The sequence below is a fragment of the Callospermophilus lateralis genome, chromosome 13, assembly GCF_048772815.1.
Source record: "Callospermophilus lateralis isolate mCalLat2 chromosome 13, mCalLat2.hap1, whole genome shotgun sequence".
Taxonomy (NCBI): Eukaryota; Metazoa; Chordata; class Mammalia; order Rodentia; family Sciuridae; genus Callospermophilus; species Callospermophilus lateralis.
Genome location: NC_135317.1, coordinates 108,278,846 through 108,300,434, shown reverse-complemented (window position 1 = coordinate 108,300,434; position 21,589 = coordinate 108,278,846). Strand labels below are relative to the sequence as shown.

At 59.7% G+C, this 21,589-nt stretch overlaps 1 protein-coding gene and 1 long non-coding RNA gene across 3 annotated transcripts in view; both read right to left on the bottom strand.

Moving 5' to 3' along the window:
* Fam78b (family with sequence similarity 78 member B) overlaps positions 1–20,147 on the bottom strand; it is a 69,851-nt gene extending 49,704 nt beyond the window's left edge. For both annotated transcript variants that reach the window (XR_013088429.2, XM_076831577.2), the window contains exon 1: positions 19,410–20,147. Coding sequence is in view for 1 of the 2 variants with exons in the window: in XM_076831577.2 (XP_076687692.1) it covers positions 19,410–19,672 (263 nt within the window). In the remaining variant the exon portion in view is untranslated. The remainder of the gene's footprint in view (positions 1–19,409) is intronic.
* LOC143379159 (uncharacterized) lies at positions 15,774–16,659 on the bottom strand. Its single transcript, XR_013088430.2, has 3 exons — positions 16,257–16,659; positions 15,921–16,166; positions 15,774–15,824 (listed from the first exon to the last, which is right to left on the bottom strand). It is a non-coding gene; the product is annotated as an uncharacterized LOC143379159 (long non-coding RNA).
* Positions 20,148–21,589: the final 1,442 nt, after the last annotated feature.

Genomic DNA, 21,589 nt, shown 5'->3' with positions numbered 1-21,589 from the left:
GAAAGGCAGCCGAGCTTATCCCCGTTTAGCGGGAGAGGAAGGCACGTTCCAGCTGGCAGGGGTGGCAGAAGAACATCACATGGGGTAGGACAGAGGGGGACAGGGAAGCGGCAGCCACCTCGGGCTGTCCTGTGGTGCCTGATGTGCACTCTGTGACAGCCGCGTCACCATCTTCTGCTGCACACTGATAGGGCAGAACTGGACACGCCTGGCACGAGCCACACACCCCGGGCCTGGAGGACTGGGTGGCTGTGTGGGGAAGGGCCAGGCAGGCTGGCAGGCGCTGTGGGCTGCCCAGCTGTGGGGGTCTCTGTGAGTCTGCAGAGCAGGCCAGCTTGAGAGAGGCCCTGAGCAGGTTCCTCAACGGTCAAACTGACTGGGAGGGAGAGTGCACGGTGGAGAGCAGCCCTGCCAACCTGGGGAATGTCTGCAGGGAAGGGGCCCGCTGCCTCATCCCTTCCCCCACCCAGGTGGTCACTAGCGGACCTCTCACAATGGCCCCTAATTGCTAGGAGTTAGGACTGGACTGCACTTCAGAGTGTCTGGTGTCCTGAACAGCTCAGGACTCTGCCCCTAGGAATCTGCTTCCAACCTGAACTTTCCCAGATGCCTGGGTCTCTGGGCCACTTCCCCACCCAGGCCTGCAAAGACTGTGTCACCGAAGCCCGGCATGTGGCAGCCATAGAAGCCTGGAGCCCGTGGAGAGGCTCAAGGGTGCAGCAGGCCAGCGTTTCCTGCGTGCCAGGCATGAGTTACGTCTGGCACCTGGTCCTCCCGTCAGAGCTGGGGAAAGACGGAAACATTTTTATGTGACACTTAACCAGAAAGTAAGGAAAATGGGTTTGCTTGTGAGTTGAGACATCGCTGTCATTACTTAGGTAATGTCCTAACCAGATTAAAAGTCTCCCTAAAGTGCAGCCTGGTCTTTAGGCTTCTGACTGCACAGCCGTAGACAGAGAGGCTCTTGAGGTCCATCATTTGTGGGGTGATGGGGGACAACGGTTGTGAGGGGTTGCCGTGAAGTCTGCTGAGCGCCACAGCCCTGGGAGCGTGGACAGGCTGGACAAAGGGCTTCTGAGAGGAGGGGCTCCTGCCCTGTGCCGGGCAGTGGGACAGGTGCCAGGCCCCCACATGAAGGACAGGGGGCTTCTCCGTGCAGGAGCTCAGCCCAGGACAGCAGGGACATCACAGCAAGAGGCAGGCTGGAGCCAGAGCGTCTGAGCCAGGTCCCGGCTCTTCAAAGCTGTGGGTCAGATCACCTCCAGGTCTTTCTCTCTCTGTAAGGTGCCGCAGTACCAGTCACACCCAGCCCAGGCTGCCGAGAGATCAACCAGGTGATGCGTGGACTACCCAGGAACACGGTCAGCTTCCAACGGAGTCGAGGCTGCGGCCTTGGAGGCAGGGCACCAGGGAGGCTCCCTGGGGACACACAGGTGTCTTCCAGCAGAAGGGAGGTGACGTTGGCTGGGGCACAGGGGTGAGCAAGGGCCAGGGGTGTCGTGGCTAGGGACTTCCTGTCACAGGGTGTGGCTCTGGTGTGGCACCGGGGGGACAAGACGGCAAGACAGGTTAGAGATGGCCCTGGTTTCCTGCCAGGCTGGGTCGGAGGCTGGGTGTTACCTGTAAGGAGTGCGAATGTTCTCTTTAAGGGAAGGGGGACTTCAGGAGGCTTTTAGTGGGGTGCGTCCGTGTGCGTCCGTCAGAACCAGGTTTACGTTCTGAGACGCCTGCTGCGCTGTGGTGCAGAGGCCAGATGGTGAAGGGCAGGAGTGGGCTCGGGAGGCAGGGAGGCCAGTAAGAGGAGATGGCAAGGCTTCACCAAGGAGGTGGACACAGCGAAGAGGACAGGTCTGGGGAGGTCAGGAGGTCAAGACAGAACGCTCGTCCATGAGAATGCCCACCAGCCCTGAACCCCACGGCAGGCCCTGTGCCGGGCTCGGTGTGCGCAGCCTCTCCACGGTCCTCACCCACACCCTGTGGACACAGGATGGGGAGGCAACGGGCACCCCCAGGGGCTGACGACGGTCAGAAACAACCCGAGAACCCACTTCACTAGGAATACAAACGGAAGAGCCATGAGCCAGCCACGCGGCTGGGAAAGGCACCAGAGGTCCTGGCCCAAGTCAAGGGTCCAGGGACCAGGGCTCTAAGGGGGAAGGGCCTGGCGCATGCCCACTCTTATGATGTAGGACCCAGACCCCCAACCGCCTGACCACGTGTGTGTGTGTGTGTGTGTGTGTGTGAGAGAGTAGGTGTGTGGAGTGTGTGTGTGGGTATGTAGGGAGTGTGTATGTAGGTGTGTGTGTGCATGTGGAGTAGGTGTGTGAGTGTGTATGTGAGTAGGTGTGTGTGGAGGGAGTGTGTGTGTGTATGGAGGGAGTGTGTGTGTAGTGTGTGTGAGTGTATACGTGTGGAGGGAGTGTGAGTGTGTGTGTGAGGTGTATGTGTAGTGTGTTAGTGTGTGTAGTGTGTGTGTGTGTGTGTGTGTATGGAGGGAGTGTGTGTGTGTGAGGTGTATGTGTAGTGTGTTAGTGTGTGTGTGTATGGAGGGAGTGTGTGTGTAGTGTGTGTGAGTGTATACGTGTGGAGGGAGTGTGAGTGTGTGTGTGAGGTGTATGTGTAGTGTGTTAGTCTGTGTGTGTGTGGAGGGAGTGTGTGTGTAGTGTGTGTGAGTGTATACATGTGGAGGGAGTGTGAGTGTGTGTGTGAGGTGTATGTGTAGTTGTTAGTGTGTTAGTGTATGTGTGTGTATGGAGGGAGTGTGTGTGTAGTGTGTGTGAGTGTATACGTGTGGAGGGAGTGTGAGTGTGTGTGTGAGGTGTATGTGTAGTGTGTTAGTGTGTGTGTGTGCGTGTGTCCTCACGTGCACCTGCATTTCTGCTCTGGCTCTCGGGGGGCGAGGGCCGGCAGCAGGTCTGGTTGGGTCCCACACTCCTCGGGGTGCTCTCGATGTGTGGTCCCAGGGATGGGATCAACAGATGGCAGTGAACTTGTCGGAAAGAGACAGATTTCAACCCGGGATTGCAAGAACCCCCAAACGGCTTCTGTGCAGTGGGGCGCAGGAACTGGAGACGCCTTTTAAAGGATCCACACGTCTCCTGACGGATGAGCCCAGTTCTAAGCTGTCTCCCTCCAAAGGCGGCTGGATGGGGAGGAGGAGGCTGGCGGTCCTCACCTGCAGGAGTCACGGAGTAATGGGTGGGCGGAGAGGGGGCCAAGCGCCCGTTCATCTCCAGCTGCTGGTCCTGAGGACAGGGAGTAGGTGGCTGTTCATCTCTCAAGTCGCAGCTCTTTTCTTCAGGTGTAAACTGACTTTCTCCAGGGCAAAATCTCAGCTGCGGGGTTGGGCAGGGGCCAGGGGCTCAGGTCCCGGGGGAGGGCCTGAGGGCCACGGGCACCGAGCCTGGTCCTGAGGCTTCCCTGAAAACCTGTCCATGAGGGCAGGAGGGTTGGGCTGCGGGCCTCACCACCACCTTCTGGGTTTCATTTGAAGACGCTGCGGCTCCCAGGGACGACGGGGTGGGCTGTGGGGATGGGAGAAGCACCCTCAAACTGGGCCGAGGGCACTGCGGTCACCACGAGCCCCCTCTGACGCACGCCGTCCCTGCCCCACGTTCCCCTCCTCCATCAAGTTCCCCTCCAAGTCGGAGGTGCCCAGACACCGGCCAAGGTGAGATCTTACAGAATGCTTTTGCCTGCCTCCTGTCCTGCGGGAACCAGCCTGCCCAAGTCCCTCGGGCTTCCTGGCCGGGGCCTCCTGCCGTCTGGTGCCCTGCGGCCAGTGCTTCCCGGGACTCTCCACCGGAAGGTAGGTGTCTCAATAGGCAGGGGAGCAGACAGGGGCCCACTGGGCACGGATGTTCACCTGCCTCTGGGCTGCCTGGAGGAGGGGAAGGGATGAGTCACGTGTGGCTCCTTTACGACTGAGACCACAGGGCATTATCTCAGCAGTGGTCAGCGGTCTCGGGTCTGTGCATCAAAGGCAAGCGCAAGGCGGACGGTTCTTGGCACCGAGCGGCCCCTCCAGGCAGGCTGGCCAAACGAAAGGAGACTAAACACTCTTTCTTGGTTGGCTGCAGTCCTCGCGCTCAGATCCAGAGCCCGGAGGCTCGTGGCACGCAGAGTGGACAAGCAGTGGACAGCAGTGGACATGCCTAACAGGTCATGTCGTGACAGACCTTGTTTCTCCATGGACAGGGGAGAGATGATGACGTCCTCCCTTCCTCCCACAGTGGCTTTTGAGGAGCAGAGCACTGTGAAGGAATGTGCCCCCCACGACCCTCCGGCTGCAGGAAGACAGGCCACCCGGCGGGGTCTCCAGCGAGGCTCGCCAGGCCTGGGCGCCCTGAGTACCCTTCAGGGCTACGCTGGGCCACTAGCTCCGTGGTCGGATGACAGTCACGCTCCCGAGCTTTGCAAAGGCCAACTTCTACTCCTCATCCAGAGTCTTATGGGACTTGGGACTGCGAAGAGCTGTGCGTGTGTAGGACCCTGGGAGTCACCTTCTTCTACCTCTGAACGAATCCTGCTGATTTTTATTGTCTTCAGTGCCCAGAGCAGGGCTGATGTAAAGGCCAAGCCAAGCTATGTTTGTTAAAATAGTGAATGAAGAGCTGCTGGCGAGCTCAGGACGACGGTGCCGCCCTCCGGGAAGGAGCGGGGCTGTTCCGCTGACTGGTGCCAGGAGATTCTGCAGCCTGCACTGGGCTGCAGGACCAGGGTCAGAGCTCTACCACGCCAAGGGCAAAGAGGAAAGTAAGTGGCGGACCCGGAGCTGCCCATTACGGGGGCCAGATGATTCAGAAAAGGGGGGTTGGGAGGACATGATGGGTGAGGGTGCCACTAAGCTGATGTTCACATCCAGAACCCCAAAGGCCAGTAGAGTGGACAGCTCGTGGACAGTGAGTCTTAGGAGACCTCAGTCAGCCTGGTGGCCAAGACAGCAAGCCCGTGGAGTGGGTTCACTTCACCTGGCAGCAACGGGTTCTCCTCCCCTGGAGTCAGTGCCCGGGCTCAGTTTGCCGGTTGGTGATAATGACCGGTGACCTGTCTCGGTTGGCCTGCTCCTTGGATCCCCATGGCATCCAGCTCACAGTCAAGGCCAGGGGTCCCTCGGATTCTGAGCTCATGACCTCATCCCAGGGCTTCGAGTTCTGGGTCCAGTTCTGTCCTGGCTGGAGTTCAGGAGAACCAGGAGAGAATTGAGTCAGAAAGACCCTCACCTAGGAGAGGTGGTCAGGAGGGGTGGACACAGGGAAGGGAAACCAGATGGCTGTGTGTGGTGAGTATGGCCAGAGGTCCTAGGGGCCACGGAGGACAACTGCTGCCCCGTCCTGCCGTGTGCTGTTTCAGAGGTAAAAAGCAGGTGCGGGGCGGGGAGCAGCAGCTCCTGGGAGGGGTCAGGGTGCAGGAAGCGCGTAGAATCTGCTCAGGGCTGCAGTGGTGTGGGCCAGGCCTCTGGGCACAGAGTGCAGAGGATGACCTAGCGGGAACCCCACGGACGCCTCGGGGAGTAGCGGGCAGGGCTCCGCCAGGAGAAGGCTGCATGAAAGGCTTGGGGTCCATCAGGTTCCCCTGCTCAGAGTGAAGCCCACTGAGGACTCGGCTTGTGGGTGCTACTAAGCTGCAGCCGGCAGGTCCCGAAAGGGCTCCCACAAATCACACTTTTCTTTACAGTATGAAAAATTTCCTAGCACGGTTCCTGGCACACACCAGATATCCAGTGAACATCTCCCACTGGGTTGTTGCTCATCGATTTTAGAGAAGCCCAACACCATGGTGCCCGCAGGGCAGTTTTAGGCACTTTGTAAATGTTGACTCTTGTAACCTCTAACAACTGCTTGAAGTGGGAAAATGGTCCCCTTCTTGCAGGCGGAGCGGCAGAGGTAGGGAGGTGGCTCTGCTGCAGTCACGCAGCCTCCAGGCGGCAGGCACAGGACTGGACACGGCACTGAGGTTCCTGAGTCCATGCATTGACAATGTCGTCTCCCATCAGGGTGGCCCTGAATTCATGGCTGTGGTGGTGCTGGGACCTCATGCTCTTCTTCTCCACTGCAGCACCATCTCTGTGGAGCTGACCCTCACCTTCATCAACCCACGGCTGTGCAGCTCCAGGTCCACCCTCGGGACTCCTCAGAGGAATGCAAAGCGCTGTAGGGCCGGAGACCTGGGATGAAGCACCTGCCTGGTGATGGTGGTCAGAGGCACAGAGGTGGCCTCTTTGCCCTGACGTTGACCCTGGCATTAAGTTCTGGTTCTAGCACCGCAAGTCCGGGCAAGTCATGTGATCTTTCAAGAGCCTGTTTCTTTTGCATGAAATGGATGCAACCCGGGTGTGAATGAGCGCTAGGCGAGTCAGTTTGTGTAGACCCCTAGCCCTCAGGCCCATGTCCTAGGTCACCTAGCAGGTGGCTAAGCAGTGACGGACATATGCGTCAGGAAGGACTGAGGAGGGTCATGTGGCTGGGTGGGATGCAGCTCAGATTTCTAATGAAACTAAATGGATGTGAGGACAAGACCCCTTCTGTCACTCTGAACCCAGGTGACACTGGGTCCCTCCTCCACTGAGACTGTCAGAGGCTGGGAAATGCCACTCCTGTACACTGTCATTCTGTCACATAGGAGGTTTCTCAGAAAAAATGCAGCATAAACTTAAATTTGCTGAATTAAATGGTATTCAAAAGCAAGACATTTAAAAATAAACTCCGTCCTTTGAGTGCCTCGGCTTTTCGGACGACCGTGGGCCATTCCCTCACCCTGGCTATGGCTGTTGGACAGGGCTCCAAGGTCTTTCCAGCCTCTGAAGCCCCCTCACTTTCTCTTTTCCATCTGGCGGCCACTTCCCAGCGTGTGAACTGCCGAGCCCGCCAGCTTTCCAGCCAGGCCTTCCCAGCAGGTTCTCGGTCTTTCTGACCCAGCCACCTTGTGAGCTCCGTGCCACTGGGGGTCCCTGGTGGCACCTTCCCAGGGGCAGATGCTCTACCTGTGTCCCCGCCCTCTGCTGGTCTGTCTGGGAGCCATCTGGAGGAGAAGGGCATGGATACGCTACTGACCACCAGAAGCCAGAACCAGAGGCCAGTGCACTGGAGCCTGGGGCCAAGGCCAGGGACAGGTGCAGGGAGGCTCCAGGCCAGGGACTGTGACTCCTGCTGCTGCAGGGGGACACTGAGGACACTGTGCTGCGGGGACCCAAGGGGTCTGCACCCTCCTCTCTGGAAAACCTCGCCAGGCAGATTAGCAATGTGCCCAGGAGGCCGACAGAGGCCAGTCATTCAGCAGCGTCCCTTGAAACCCTGGGGGCCAGGTGTGCCCAGGGCAGAGTTGCTGCTTGCACTCCCGTGGGCTTGGCCTCATCCAGACCCTCCCGGTGCCCTGGCTCCCAGGAGCACAGTGCTAAGAAACATCAGCTTTTTACCCAAGAGCACTGCCTAGGCAGACCGTCTCTGAAAGGTTCACCCAGACCAGAAGCAGAGCCCCCGAAAGCTTCCTCTGTCTAAACCGAGGAACAGAAGACTCTAATAAGCAAATCACAGCAAACCAAATACCTTGGACAAACCCTCACTGCACATTTCTTCCTGAATGCATGGTCGAGTTTGGTGGTCAAGAATGAAGAGGAAACTGCAAACTCAAGAGGTAAGCGGGCTCAGCCTCAAGACCTACCAGGCAAAGATGGAAAAGAACCACAAGCGTCACGAACGCCCGGCCCAGACGGGCAGGAGAAGGTGTGCGGGACACCGTCGGGAGCTCCCCACCCCACAGACACAGACTCTGGAGAAGCACACAGAAGCAGACTGGAAGCGTGCGCCGAGGGGCGTGGCTCAGACTGAGGTCCATCTTCACCAGCGAGCTGGAGGCCAGGCAGAGCAGCCCCGCGCCAACCCAGTCAGCTGGCCTCCGAGAAAGGGCAACCCAGGAGGCTGGAGAGGGTGCTACACAGGGGACCCTGTGTTGGGGGCGTCCCGCTGCCAGAGACGGTGGGAGCAGCTGCCAGAGACGGTGGGAGCAGCCGCCAGCTCTGCTGGGACTTGCCATCTCACACCAGCCCACAGGGCAGGACCAGAGGTACAGGCAGGCCAGCCTTGACAGTGCTTCTGCTGTGCAGCCTGCTCACTTCTTAGGGTCTGCTCTCCTGGACCTTAGAGGCCTAGGCCCCTGAGGGCAGAAACCTCGTTCTTCATATTCTCTCCGACCTGCTCTGTGCTGCAGACCTACCGGGCAGGAGCCAGCCCCCGAGGTTTGTCGAAGGCACCCCTCTCCTGCTCCCTCCTGAACTCCAAGTCACCAGCTCAGGGGAAGTCTTCCTCTCTCCTCTGGACAGAGTCCCCTGCTCACCAGTTCTCACCAGGCGTCAGGAACCAGAGTTCAGTTGCCATTTTAAGTCACAAGTGATTTTCTTCAACGATCACCCAGGAGGGGGTTTTCTTTAGAACAGAGTGGCTCCTGGACTCCCAGGAGGGTGGGCGATTCTGCCTGAGGGGAAGGGCCCTGCCACTCCTCCAGGTCCCTTGGTCCTCAGACTCAGAGGCCGTGGTGCACCCAGACAGGGGGCCAGGAGAGCTGGGGTAAGGTGCCTGGCTAAGCCAGCGGCTTGACCAAGGAAGGCAGAGGGTCAGAAACCGGACAAGGGGATGCTGGGATGGACACATGTAGGAGACTGGGACTGAGGCAGGCAGGAGCCTGGCGAAACACACTAGCCACTCAGGCAGCAGGCCCGCCAGACTGGGGTCAGGAGGCCCGGAAGTCACAGGATTTGAATGGGCTGCGCCAGGAAGTTGGCACAGGAAGGGCCCCAGCTGGCCAGGAGACCGAGGAGGCCCTCCCCCAGGGAGGCCTGGAGGGCAGGGGCCAGGGTTAGGTCCAGTGCAAGTTTCAAGGGAAGGGAAGGCGAGGCTGGGCTGAGTCTCGGATGGGTGGACACCGGACAGGGCCCTGGACTTCCAGGTCCTCCTCGGGAGAGGTGGCCCGGAGGGTACAATTGCAGCTCTGGAGTGGCCAGCCAGGAGAGGTGACTGGCCACTGGAGGAGCACGCTCGTCCCCGGCAGCCCCTCCTCTACACCTGCCCCAGGCCAACAAGGGCAGGGAACCCGTGCGCTGCCCGGCAGCTCTCCACAGTCTCCTTCAGGGTGAGCGGGGCAGCTGGCCCAGGTCCGAGGCTGGGTTAACAGCAAAGGGCGGGCGGGAAGGAGGAGGGCGGGAGAGCCAGCAGGAAGGCTGGAAGAGGGGACTGCACACCCAACCGGAGCCAGGGCACAGCCAGGGTCCCCAGGCCGGGACACCCTCTCAGACTTGTCCCATCTGTTCTGCTCCCGGGGGCTCCCAGCTGAGCCCTGCTGGCAGGGGAGGGCCCCTGGCCCTCACAATCTGTCATCTTGGAAACCACTTGGTCTTTTCCCCTGGGGCTGCCGGTCCGTGGGCAGGGAGCCAGGGGCCCAGGCCTGCCTTCGCACCTGGACCCGAGTGGGGGACGTGGCTCTGGGCTGCCGAGCATCCCGGTGGAACCTCGTTTCTCCTTTTGCCCTCCTCCAGTGGCTGCCAAGCCCCCACTTCCTGCTGTCTGTGTTGGGGTCTCGGGGAGACCCTCCCCCTTCTAGCTTGCTAATAGCTGCGTATGGACACTGGGAATAGCCTGGTCTCTGTTCCTGGCAACTGCGTAGACGTCCCTTGGGCTGATCCGAGTCCCTCTGTGTGCTGCCAAGGCATGGGCTCATCCTGCACACAGGACGCCTTACCCCAGCTCTCCGGGCCCCTGTCTGGGTGCACCACTCCCTCAGAGGTCTGAGGTCTAAGGGACCCGGAGGAGTGGCAGGGCCCTTCCCTAGGGGCAGAATCGCCCACCCTCCTGGGAGTCCGGGAGCCACTCTGTTCCACCCTTGGGTCAGTGGCCATCTCTGCCTGGAGGCTACCCTCCGCAAGTGAGGGAGGGCGGCCGTGGCCCTGTGGTGCGGTACTTGCCTGGCCTGTGTGAGGTCCTGGGTTCCATCCCAGGACCATAAAAACAAGGGCGGGAAGGAGGTGGGGAGGGAGGGAAGGAAGGAGGGGGAGAAGTAAGTTCCATCAAGTCCGTGGGGACAGGGTGAAAAGGCAGAGGGGGTGGGCACTGACCACAGCTTTGCAGACAGGGTGAGGGTGTGGGGCAAAGGTGACCAGCACCAGCATGGCTTCGGATGGGAGGGGTCTGCGCCCTGACTGCCCCACTTCCATTCTTATGCTGTCCCTCTGGGCCTAGGCCTGTCCCCATCTGTGAAGTGGGCAGCTGGACCAGATGGTTTCCGGCACCGCGCACCTAACACCCCAGGAGACGCAGAGGACTCTGTTGACCCAGCACCTGCGATTCCTAGGGGCTTTCTACTCTGAGCTGTGACGGGGAGCTGGCCTCAGTCACTGCCTGTGGCAGCCGGAAGGGCAGAGCACTGACTGGTGCTGAGATGTCCCCGGGTCTGATCCCAAGACCCGAGTCTATCCCGACGGCTTGGTGAGCGGGGTGGTGAGGAGGCAAGCCACCTCCAACGGACTCAGCCTTGGCTTCCCAGTCTCCTCAGCAGAGGAGGCCAGCTCCGGCAGCTCCAGGGCACCCGAGGCAGCCAGCACAGCACCTCGCTGCCCGACCTCCGAGGGCACAGCACAGGCCACACCACTGAATGCCTTTGATCTGGTTTCTAAATGGGGCTCTGCCACTCACTGGCTGGTGATGCTGGGCCGGTGCCAGCCCCCTTCAGTCCCCGGACACAGGAACAGTGCCTACATCGTAGATGGTACACAGGGAGCACCTGACAAGAGGTGCGTGCTCACGCAGGGTCCTTCCCGATGCTGCAGAGACTGCTGACTGGCCCCTCGGCCAGGCCTCTGACAGCCCCAGTGCCTTGCCGGACCCAGGCCCACCGGGCCTAGGAGCCTGCTGGGAAAGGCCAGGCCCCAGGAGCAAGGGCCAGCAGAGCTGACAGACAGGACTGACACAGTACGCCTGCTGACGGACCATCGATGGCACGTGGCCATCTTGGTTTTAATCTGACAGCCTGAAAATCTCTCTTTGCACTTGTGAAATACATTTAGATGCACCTGTCCTCTCTCTGGTCTTCAGAGGCCACGGCGCACAGCTCCGAGGATGCTTCCTTCTGCCCCAACTGCCCCCTGGGGCTGTGTTCATGCACTTGGCAGGGCACTGGGGCAGGGGCTGGAGGCTGGGCAACCAGCAGGATGACCCTGAGTATGTGGCCTGTGGGCCTCAGCCTGCTCAGCTAAGAAGGGGAACAACTGGTACCCCAAGCATGTCTCACGTATCGAGGTTAGTGATATGAGGTCCTCTTACAGGGAGAGGAAATGGTGAAAGGGACTTGGAAAGAATAACCTATATTAAAAATAGTTTTGGACACAAATGATTTCAGATGTTGGTCTCATCCATCTCCCGAGCCGGAAGCTCCACAGCTTTCCTGAGCGTGACAGTATGGTGCCCGTGCCCCAGTATGGCCCCGTCGGAGGCACAGCCCTGGACACAGCGTAGCGCCTTACCAGAGCCTGACCAAGACTGTCCCTAAGGGAGGACTCCGATGGGGCAGGCCCTCCCCTGAGGGTGTGCCTAAGCTGCAGGCACCATGCCCGAGGGTTAGGAGCAGCCCAGTCCTGGGTGCAGCCCTTGGCAGAGCAGAAGGGCGGCTTTGGGTGGGGTATGGTCTCTCCTACCCTCCTCAGTGTGAGTGGGCGACACCCTGGCTCCAGAGGCACGAGCAAGCCTCCCTCCTCCCTCTAGCTCCAGGTGGGGACGCAGGGGTCGGGGCTGGCTTATCGGGGACCCTCCCCAGTGTGTGAATGCCTCTCTGCCCAGGGAAGCCAGGGCCAGAGCCACAACCTCCCAGAGGTACCCTCCAACCACCGACAAGAAACAGCCTGAACACACACGCTGCAGCTGGAGAGACTCCCGACCCCGTATGGGACAGGTCTTACTGTCCTGCAAAGAGGACACAGACTTGACAGGGCTGGCGCTGAGCCCAGGGCTACTGCCTCCAGCCCCTGTGCTGGGCAGCTGAGTGAGGTCTTCACCTGGCACTGCGGGGCTGTTCCAACTGGAGCTGGAGAGAGAGCCCGGTTCCTCCCACCACCAGCAGGGAGCGCTCTTCCTCCTGTTCCTCCTACTCATCTGCTCAGAGTCAGATGCACAGAACTCCAAATCCAGCACCAGAGCGCTCTGGACTCTACCAGAGCCCATGACTGCCCTTCAGGGCTGGTGTGTGGCCACAGGAAGGTCCCAGAGGTGTAGACATGGGACTGAAACCCAAAGCCAGACCAGGCAGCCTGGAGCACCCGAGCAGAGACCCCAGGCAAGTTCCCTGCTGTTCCTGCTCCAGCCCTCCCACAAAGACGCAGCTCTGACTGCTGACCTGCCACTCTCAGGAGGAAGAGGTGCACATCCATGTTCTCAGCTCCACTTCAAAAGAGCAAGGAAATAGACAAATCAGAGAAAAACAGCAAGGCCAAGTTCGTTATTTTTATTTTGCAGAGCAAGGTCAGGGAACCTCCTTCTGCCCAAGCCCATTAGAAACAGAGTATCCAGGGGACCGCACTTGCCTCCTGCCTGGCCTGCTTGCTCAGGTCAGGCACTGACCTTCCCTGGACCTCACAACAGAGTACGTCCCTCACGTGTGGAGGGAGCCCAGCAGAGGAGGCCCGCAGGCCTTTCGGCCCGGCCACCTGTTCTCCTCGCCTCTGCTTTCTCCCAGAGTCCCAGGCGTTCCCTGGTGAGGACGACTCTCCAAGAGGGGCCCGGGCACACCTCTACTGGCGTCCATGACAACCCTGGGGCCACCCTGACACACCCCCTTGGTTTGGACTAGTGAGAACGGGAGGCAGTTTGCCCCTGGCTGCCTCCGAGGGACGATGCCCACTGCGGGCACCCTGCTGCTGGTGTGCAGGCTCCCAACCCCACGCAGGGCCCTCGGCACGGCCTGCGCTCTGCCTCCGTGGTGTCCACAGGAGCTCTGTGCTTGCTCGTTCACTGTTCCTTGTCTTCCTGAAGAGTCCCCATTACCGGCTTCTAAACTGCAGCCCCTGGCTGGCTGGTGCCAGTGCCACAGCAGTCACGGCCCTGCTGACAACCTGCCTGTCCTCGGAGGACCTCAGAGCAGAGAAGGAGGCTGCTGAGGAGGGAGCTGCGACCACCACCTGGGCCTCTGGGCAGCCAAGGCCCTCCCTCAGGAGCGCTGAGCTTGGGCGCTGGGGCCTGTCTACAGCAGCTGTTCAAACTGAAAACCCCAAATTGGAAATGCTCCAAAATCTGGTGCTGTCTGAGCTCCAACCTTCACAAGTGACACTGCCCGATCTTACGTGCGGGGTCCAGGCAAAATGCAGGCTCACTAAAGAGACTCTACAACCATGCCAGCCACGAATGTGAGACATCGTGAGTTTCAACAGCAGACCTGGGTCCTTCCCCAAGACCCCTCGCTATATGCATGCAAAGATTCCAAAACCCAAAACAGTCCCAAGACTGAAACACTTACGTTCCCAAGGGTTTTGAATAATGGACCCGCAACACGACATGAGGCTTTCTAGTGCTGACAGGAATGAAGGGACCTGTCCCTGTCACAGGCCAACCTGGCCCCAGTGCAGACAGGCAGGACACAGGGTCAGAAGCCACGGTGTATAATCCCAGCTCAGCTGCAGGACAGGTCTTGGCCTCAGGCAGGCTGTGTGACCTCTCTGAGCCTCTGTAAGAAGGGATGATAATGGTACCTGTCTCCCAGGACGGTTGGGTCAGACGAGATCAAAACACACAAAGGGGAGAACAGGACCTTGCGCCCCACACGGAGCCTGCATTTCCCTGATCGACTGCCAGCCTCGTCCTTCTCCGGGACGCTGATGCCCTGCAGATCTGGCTCCAAGACAGCATCTGCCCCACTGTCCTGCAGGCACCAGTGCCCTCTATCCCTCGAGGCTCATCTCCTGTTCTGATGCCCCCTGCTCACCCCAGCCTGGGCAGCTGCAGACTGGCCCCTCAGCCCCACGAGCCCAGGTGCTTCTTCCTTCTCCCTTTGCCTGACCATCTGTCTCCTTGCGCCCCTGCAGGCCCCCCACCTCTGGAGTGGGCCCTGCCTCCAGCCAGCTTAATGCTGCACTGATAAGGCCAGTTAATCCTCCGCTTTCCTCTTTGGCAGAGATGGAGATTAGAGGCAAAGGGTTGGGCCATCCCCGCTTCAAGGGCACTCAGAATGTGCCCTGGGGAGCGGGATCTGCTTCCCCTGATGCTCCAGGCAGGGCCCCAGGGTGCCTGGTGAGCAGCAGCACTGGTCCTTCCAGGCAGAGAGCCTCCTGGTGGAGTGTAACAGGGAGGGGGCTGGGCGTTGGGCAAGTGGCCAGAGGCTCCCCGGGCTCCCCGGGTCGATGGGCTGATCTCGTCCTCAGGAGCAGAGTGCCCAAAAGAGTCATCTCTACCACAGCAAGGCCCCTCATTCTGCCCATGCAAGAAGAAGGTGGGTGCTGGCCCAGCTCGGAGGTGACCAGGGAAGGCCTTGAAGCTGGGCCCTTAAGCCGGTGCACAAGTCCCGGGGCTCATGGACTCAGGATGCAGGAGGCACGGGGCTAACAAGGTCTCCACATCACGTTTCCTTGACCAGACACCACATGCTGCGTGCTGGCAGGCAGGTGACAGGAGGGTGAGGTTTCTGGGTTTGCTGAACAGCTCTCCTGGAGTAGAGCACACTGCAGGGAGACAGCGAGTGGCAGGCGCACGGCCCGTGCCGCGGCGCAGGCCAACCAGAGTGACGCAGAGGACCCAGACACAACAGCATGCTGCACGGAGCTGACCGTGTTGGTCCTGAGCAACTGTGGGGGTCAACAGTTCAAGACTGCAGCTCACAGGAAGAGCCAAGGTCCAAGAGACAGGACTTGTGGGAGAGGGCACCAACACCTGGGCCATAATAATGGCTCGTTTATTTACCTGTATCACATGTTCACTGCATATCTGCTTCCGTGACCCCAGTCCAAAGAAAAAAGTGGATACAATATTTGATTTCATTGGTGCTCATATTGTAGTGGCGAGTCAGAAGTTGAATGCACATTACGTTCTCACGGACTGTAACAAGTAAAGGAACAGTGTGTCATGAAGGCAAGAGCAGAGGACCCCGCTGGAACTGCAACCAGGAAGGTTCTTGCCCAGCCTTCGGAGGGGTGGCTGGGCAAGAACCGGCTAGAACAGGGCAGCAGGAAGAGCACTTGGGGCAGAGAGCGGCCCGTGGGAAAGTCCTGAGCAGACAAAGTGGGTGGCTTTGAAAAGCTGGAGAAGGCTGACATAGATGGGGAGCCGAACCTCGGTGGGGAAGAGGCTTCTGAATTCTACCTTCGTTGTGACAGAAAGTCACTGGAAAGTTTAGACGGGATTTAACGTAAGATTGCCTGCCCTGTGGGAGACAGACCGGAGGGGGGCAAGGATGGGGGGGCAAGTTCAGTTAGGAACCTCCTGCAGGCATAGGTGGGGAGGGGGACGCGGCCTGTGACGGGGCCGGGGCCGGTGGTGGCCTGATCCTAGCTGTGTCCCCAGATAGGATCAGTAGGGCTGGCTGATGGCCTGGATATGTGGGGAAACACTTGGGGTGGCGCAGATTTGAGCCTGAGAAACTCAGGGAGTAGGGGTGACATGCACTGGGAGAGGAGGGATGCCAGATGTGTGACTTCGTGTGGGAGCTACAGCGGAGAGTTCAGGTGGGGACACCCGGAGCCTGAGACGTCTCCCCGACAGCCACAGACATGCGTACCTGGACAGGGTGTGCATCACCAGCACGCCCTACCACTGGGGTGGGTGGGACCGCCCAGGCAGAGTCCAGGTGTGATACAGCGTGTCCTGGGGAAAGACCCAGAGAACAGTGGGAAAATGGAGTGGAGGCTAAAGATGGGTGACTGGAGACAGAGGGATGGTGGTGAAAAGGCAAGCACCTACCCAAAGTGGCTCTGGCTTTGGGACCGTGGAATCACAAACAGAACAGTTTCAGGCTGGAGAGGACCGGCCTGGAAGGCAGGGGACAGGCAGCAGTGGTGGAGTCAGACCCTCACCCACTGGCTCTGAAGGAGGAGGAGAGACACAGACAGGAGCTGGCTCCCAAAGGCAGAGTGAGCAATGACGTCCTCAAGTCTTGCCCAGGCTAAAGGTCTTCAAACCGCAGCCTGTGGAGAGTCCCTTCCTGCCCTAGAAACACATGGAAGGTCTCGGCTCCTGTCGGCACTCCCTGAACCTCTGCTTCATCCCCTGACAGAGAGCCCCACTCCTTGTTCACACCTGTCTCAGGAAACCCCTGGGTTACGGTGCTCCAGCACGTGAAGTGCTCATGACAGTGTTCGGCAGTGTTCTTCCACACACGGGACTGGCAGCTAGCAGACCACAGCAACCTTCATGCAGCATGAGCTTCTGTTAATATGAGTCTGTTGGAAAGCTCCTGGTACCGGAGGGGCTCGGAGAAGGCAGAGAGCCTCCCAACACCCCCTGTCTGGTCAACATCTGGCCGCCACCTTCTCTTCCAGGCCCTCCCTGCAGACCCTACCTACCTGGCACACTCCACCTGCCTGCCTTCCCCCCCCAGCTTCCTCCTACCCCAGTGGGGGGCACCACTGTGAGGCCTCTGTGGGCTTCCCTCAGCCTTATGGTGCCTGTGTCTCCAAAGCACCTGGTAAGTGTGTGTCCACTGATGGCACCTGTCCTGCCTGAGGGTGCCAACTTGTGTCGGTCTGCTTAAGGACACACTGATGGACTCCAGCAGGCCCAGGCAGGAGGAGAGCAGGTGGCTGGGGCATCTACCAGCCTGCCTTCTGTACAGTCATTCAAGAAAGTGCCAAGTCACTTGAGTTCAGGTTCCAATTAAGCCACGGTGGCCACCAACTATTCCAAAGGCTCTTTAAAAAGCCTCCCTCTTGTTGGAAATTCAGACCATAAGAGCTCCTGTCTTCCACCGACCTTGTGAACAGGTCTTACCATTTTAAGCTGTGGGTATCCTCTGGCAAAATCCTTTTTTAAAACATTAAAAAGGCAGGTTTCTCACCCAGACCTTTCACCACGTCATGCTTCAGGGTCAGAACACTACACAGGAGTGAAAATGTGGCCTGCAGTGTCCCGCCCCCACCCAAGGCACTGGCTACAGTGAACACAATAACTAACACATCACCACAACTCTCATGCAATACGAGTTTCTACTAAAAAGTCTCCATTGGCGGAGTTTGCAGGGTATAAACATTTTGTGGAAATTGGTTCAATACAGTCTGGGCTCCTCGGTGGCCTTAAACACCCTCAATAACTGTAGCCATGAAGAGACAGGAGGGCTCCGGGCACAGATCTAAAGTACAGTTTAGTATTCTTGGGGCCTATTTTTGTTCCCCTGCACAAACAACATGAAAATCAGGAATCTTAAAATATCAAAAGTTGCAGTTAAAAATCCAAAAATCTCTTTCCAAACCCCAAATGCAAGAATCCAGTGATGAAAGGTCAGAGAACATGCTGTCTCTGATTTACACCCCTGAAAACTGGTTCCAGTGTGAACTCACCCTCCTCTAGACTCAAGAGGAAGAATACATTGCCCATTTTCGGGAGAGTTATTTATTTATATATTTACTCTAACTTACAAGAGATGTGAGGCCACAGACGGCCCACTGTGCAGTCTTGGGAAAAGTGTGGCTGCTTCTGCTGGGTCTCTCCTGGCCTCCTCCCCTCCAGGCTGCGGGGGGTGGGGGAGGTATGGTGACTCTCCCCTGGCAAGATCCCCTCACTGCCATCAGGGTGAGGCCGGGGGATGCGACAGGCCTTTGCCTTGTTCATGGCTTTCTCTGACTTGGCTGGAAAGAATGAATTCCATAGAAAACAAAAGCAGTTTTAAGACACATGTGTTAAGATGTAATTATTCTTTTGAGGGTGTGTCTTTTTAAATGGCATGATTCACCCAAAATAACATGTCCCCCGTTTCTCACATCTAACTGTCTTCCAGAAAGACAGGAACACAGTGTGCAGAGGCACATTGGAAACTGGGATTCACATTTCTTCACCAGGAATGAGCTTTCTCCAGCACTGAGCTTTTATGCTTAAAGAGAAAAGTGCAAACTCTGGGAGGGATAAAGGAAACAAAATGATCTGTCAAATTCCTTTTAGCGCCTCTGACTAGTGTTAACTTACATGCTCTCAGAGTGCAATGAAAAGCCTGCGAACTGCTGCTAAAAAGATGCCTTGACCTTTTAAAACGAGCACTCCCCCACCCCATATCCATATTAAATAGGTAAACCCTGGAGCTGTAGAGTTTTAGGTTAAGAAATGAAATGAGGTTGAATTTCCAGAAAAAGGGATCCCCTACAGGCCACAGGCTAATTAGGGTGCTCTAGACCTACATTGTACAGCAGGTAGAATACAGGCCCCGGGCCCTTTAGCCACTGTAGTCACCAACTGCTCAGGGTACACACCTGCAAGGAGGCGGGCGGGAGTTATGAAAATTCAATAATTAAAAACGTCCTGGCCGAGACAGCCTGAAGCCTGCAGTTAGTTCCAGGGCCGGCTGACGGCCCCTGGCGGCCAAAGAACCAACGGCGGAGATCCTGGGTCTCCATCGCAGCCGCCCAACCCCGGGCGCACCCACCCGCGTGGTTGAAAGAAGTTGGAGAGCTGGCAGCTTGACAACCGGACTCAGCGGTGGGCATCGGGGAATTCCTTCCAGCACAGCAATTCGGAAAGTTTTGAAAAGTAAAGACCCCAGACAGAAAAGAGACTCATCCTTTCTTTATCATAAAAAACACCCAGCGCGGCGCCAGCCGGCTGCTTGCAGAAGGCCGCCAGCCCTGTCGGGGACCCGCCCGGCACCTCCCAGCTCCCCACGCCCCAGAACTCATCGCAGGGCCAGAGAGGCGGCTGGCTCAGATGGGCTGACGCTTACAGAGGGTAATGCCTCGGGGATCCCGGCCTGGGGCACAGGGCTCGAATTCAAGAGCTACCAACTCCCGCTCCGACGCCCTGGACCTTCTCCTCCAAGCCGGCTCGGGTTTCTCCAAAGGACGCGCGGCACAGCCCTCGCGCCCCCCGCGCTCCATTCCGTTCCTCTCTACGTTTCTCCCCCAAACTCTTCCCGGGGAGCCCCGAAACTTCCAGGGCACTCTCCAGCTACCCCACACCTCTGCGCCTCGAACCCTCCTGGTCGCTTTCTCTCCGCCCCGCACGGTTCTCCCTGCGTTTCGGAGGAGTCAGAAGCCAGCCACGAAAAACATGCCTTCGCGAGAAGCCTCCTTACCCCCGCCCAGTCACCGAGACAAAAGCGCAGGGAGGAGGGAGGTGGGTGGGGAGGCGGGATGAAGGTTCAAAAAGAGGATGGGGACAGCGGTAAGAAGGAACTGGGGAGGGGGTCGCGGTGGAGGGCAGAGATGGGGGCCAGCACCCCGCTCCGGCGCCGCGCGGCGGGTCGCTTACATGCCCAGGTCGCTGTAGGTGTTGAAGAACTCCATCTGGTTGCACGCCTGGATCCAGCCCACCACCCAGGTCTCGTGGCGGGGGATGGGGGGCATGACCACGCGGGCCGAGGCTTTGAAGTAGGGGGTCTTGTAGCGCAGGACGATGGGCGAGGTCTCCTCGATGCGCGTGGGGCACTGGTCGATGGTGGCGCACACATCGTACACCACGATGTTCTCGCGCCGGATCCGCGCCTTGCAGGTGATGCTTTGGATACAGCCCATCCTGCCGCCCAGCGCCGGCGCGGCTCGGCGTGGGGCAGTGTGGGGGCCCGCGCGGGCAGCCGGGGGCGCCCGTCACGCCGGCCTGGCGACGCGCCGCTCGATCCAGGTCCGCTCAGCTCGCGCCTCCGGGCGAGGTGCGGCCGCCGGGCATCCTCGGGGAAGCCCCCTCCTCTAGCCGGCTGCCCGGACGCCCGCCCACGCCCGCCCCCTCGCTCCAGCAGGGCGCGCGGAGCGTGCGCTCCTAGGAGGCGGCGGGCGCCCTCGCCGGCTCCGGCGCCCAGGCGGAGGGCAGGGAGGGGAGCGGCGCTGCGCGGAGTGGCGCCCACTCGGGGCCGGAGCCCCCCGCCCCTCGCCGGAGAGGAGGTGGCGGCGGCGGCATGGAGCCGGGGGAGGGCGGCGGCGGCAGCGCCCGGTCTGTCTGCCTCCGCGGCGGCAGCAGCAGCAGCCGCCGCCGCCGCCGCCGCTGCTGCATGAACCTCTGCACCGCGCTGCCCCCCGCGTGCAGCGCACCCAGCGGCGGCGAGCGGGCGGCCCGAGCGGCAGGCGGAGGCAGCGGCGGCGGCGGAGATCGCGCTCCCGCCGGCCCCGCCCCGCGGCCGGGCCTTGACGACTCTCCTCGCCGGGCGCCGCGGCCTGGGGGCGCCAGGGGCCGCGGCCGGGTGGAGGGCCCGCGGCTGGGGCCGCCCGGGACGAGCTGCGCGGAAGACACTGGCTTTGCGCCATGCGTTTTGTCCCTCGCCGGCTGCCGTCCGGGTGGGGGGCGGGGGTGTTTAAAGGGCCGCGAGCCCAGCGGCCGCGCGCGGGGCGGGGCGCGGCGCGGCGCAGGTGGCGGGCGCTGTCCAGGGTCGGCCGGCGCCGGCGGGCAGCGGGATCGCGAGCCGGGGGAACTGCGGCCCGGGCCGGGGGCGCTCCTCGGCCGGCCCAGCCGCTCGGGAGCTCCTCCTCCCGCCCGAGCGCGCGCACGGGGAACCGGGTCCCAGCACCGCGGCCCGGAGCGCCGGTCCGGGTGGGCGCGAGCCCGGCTCCGCCTCCGCGGTGGCCCGCCGCGTCCGAACCTCGGCCTCTCCAAATGGTCCCCAGCAGGACCGCCGCTCGCCCGGCCCGGGAGCCCCGGAAGCCCGTGCCCCGCGCGGCCAGCCGGGTGGGAATGCTCGCGGCCTCCTTGGGGTGGCCGCCTGGGCTTCTGCCGAGGACAGGGGAAACTCGAGAGCGTTTGGGAACCAGGCAGGATCCAGTAGTAACCTATTCATTATACTAATGTCCCCGCCCCCGCACACACAGACGCCTGTCCTGGGCATTGGACCTGGGGCCTGGTGCATGCCAAGGCCGACCACTGACCTATGTCCCCAACCCTGACATCTGGGTACCGTTGGTAGCAGCCCACATACCCCACAGAAAGCCTGGCCTCTTAGGGTTCCGTTTTAGTCTTGCTTCCCCAGAGTGCTGCAGAGTGACTGGCACAGGTGACCACCCAACAGTTGTCTGTGAACATGAATGAAGCGTCTGGCTGCCGCTGACCTGTGGGAACTGCCACCACAGACCATGGATGTTGTGTGTCGTTGGGCTACTGCTGTGTGCCTGTTATTGCTAACGTGCCATCAGGAAGAAAATTTAGCAGACACTTTTACTGGGCATCTTCTCACACTGAGGTTTCAAAGCCAATAGCTTCTTTTTATGTATTTCTTCCATGAGCATTGAACATTGCTGGACCTAATGGCCAAGGGTGAAATACACTAACAGGCTGCAGGAGGCTGCTAGACTGTCTTTAGGACAGATGTGACCAGTAATTTAAAAATTGGTTGTGATCTAAAACTACTCTTCATCCTTATTTTAACTTTTCTGTTACCTTGGTTCACTTTATAGTTAACAGAAAAGCAGTTTCCCTCTTTGATGGCTTGACTCTCAGTTTATCTCACC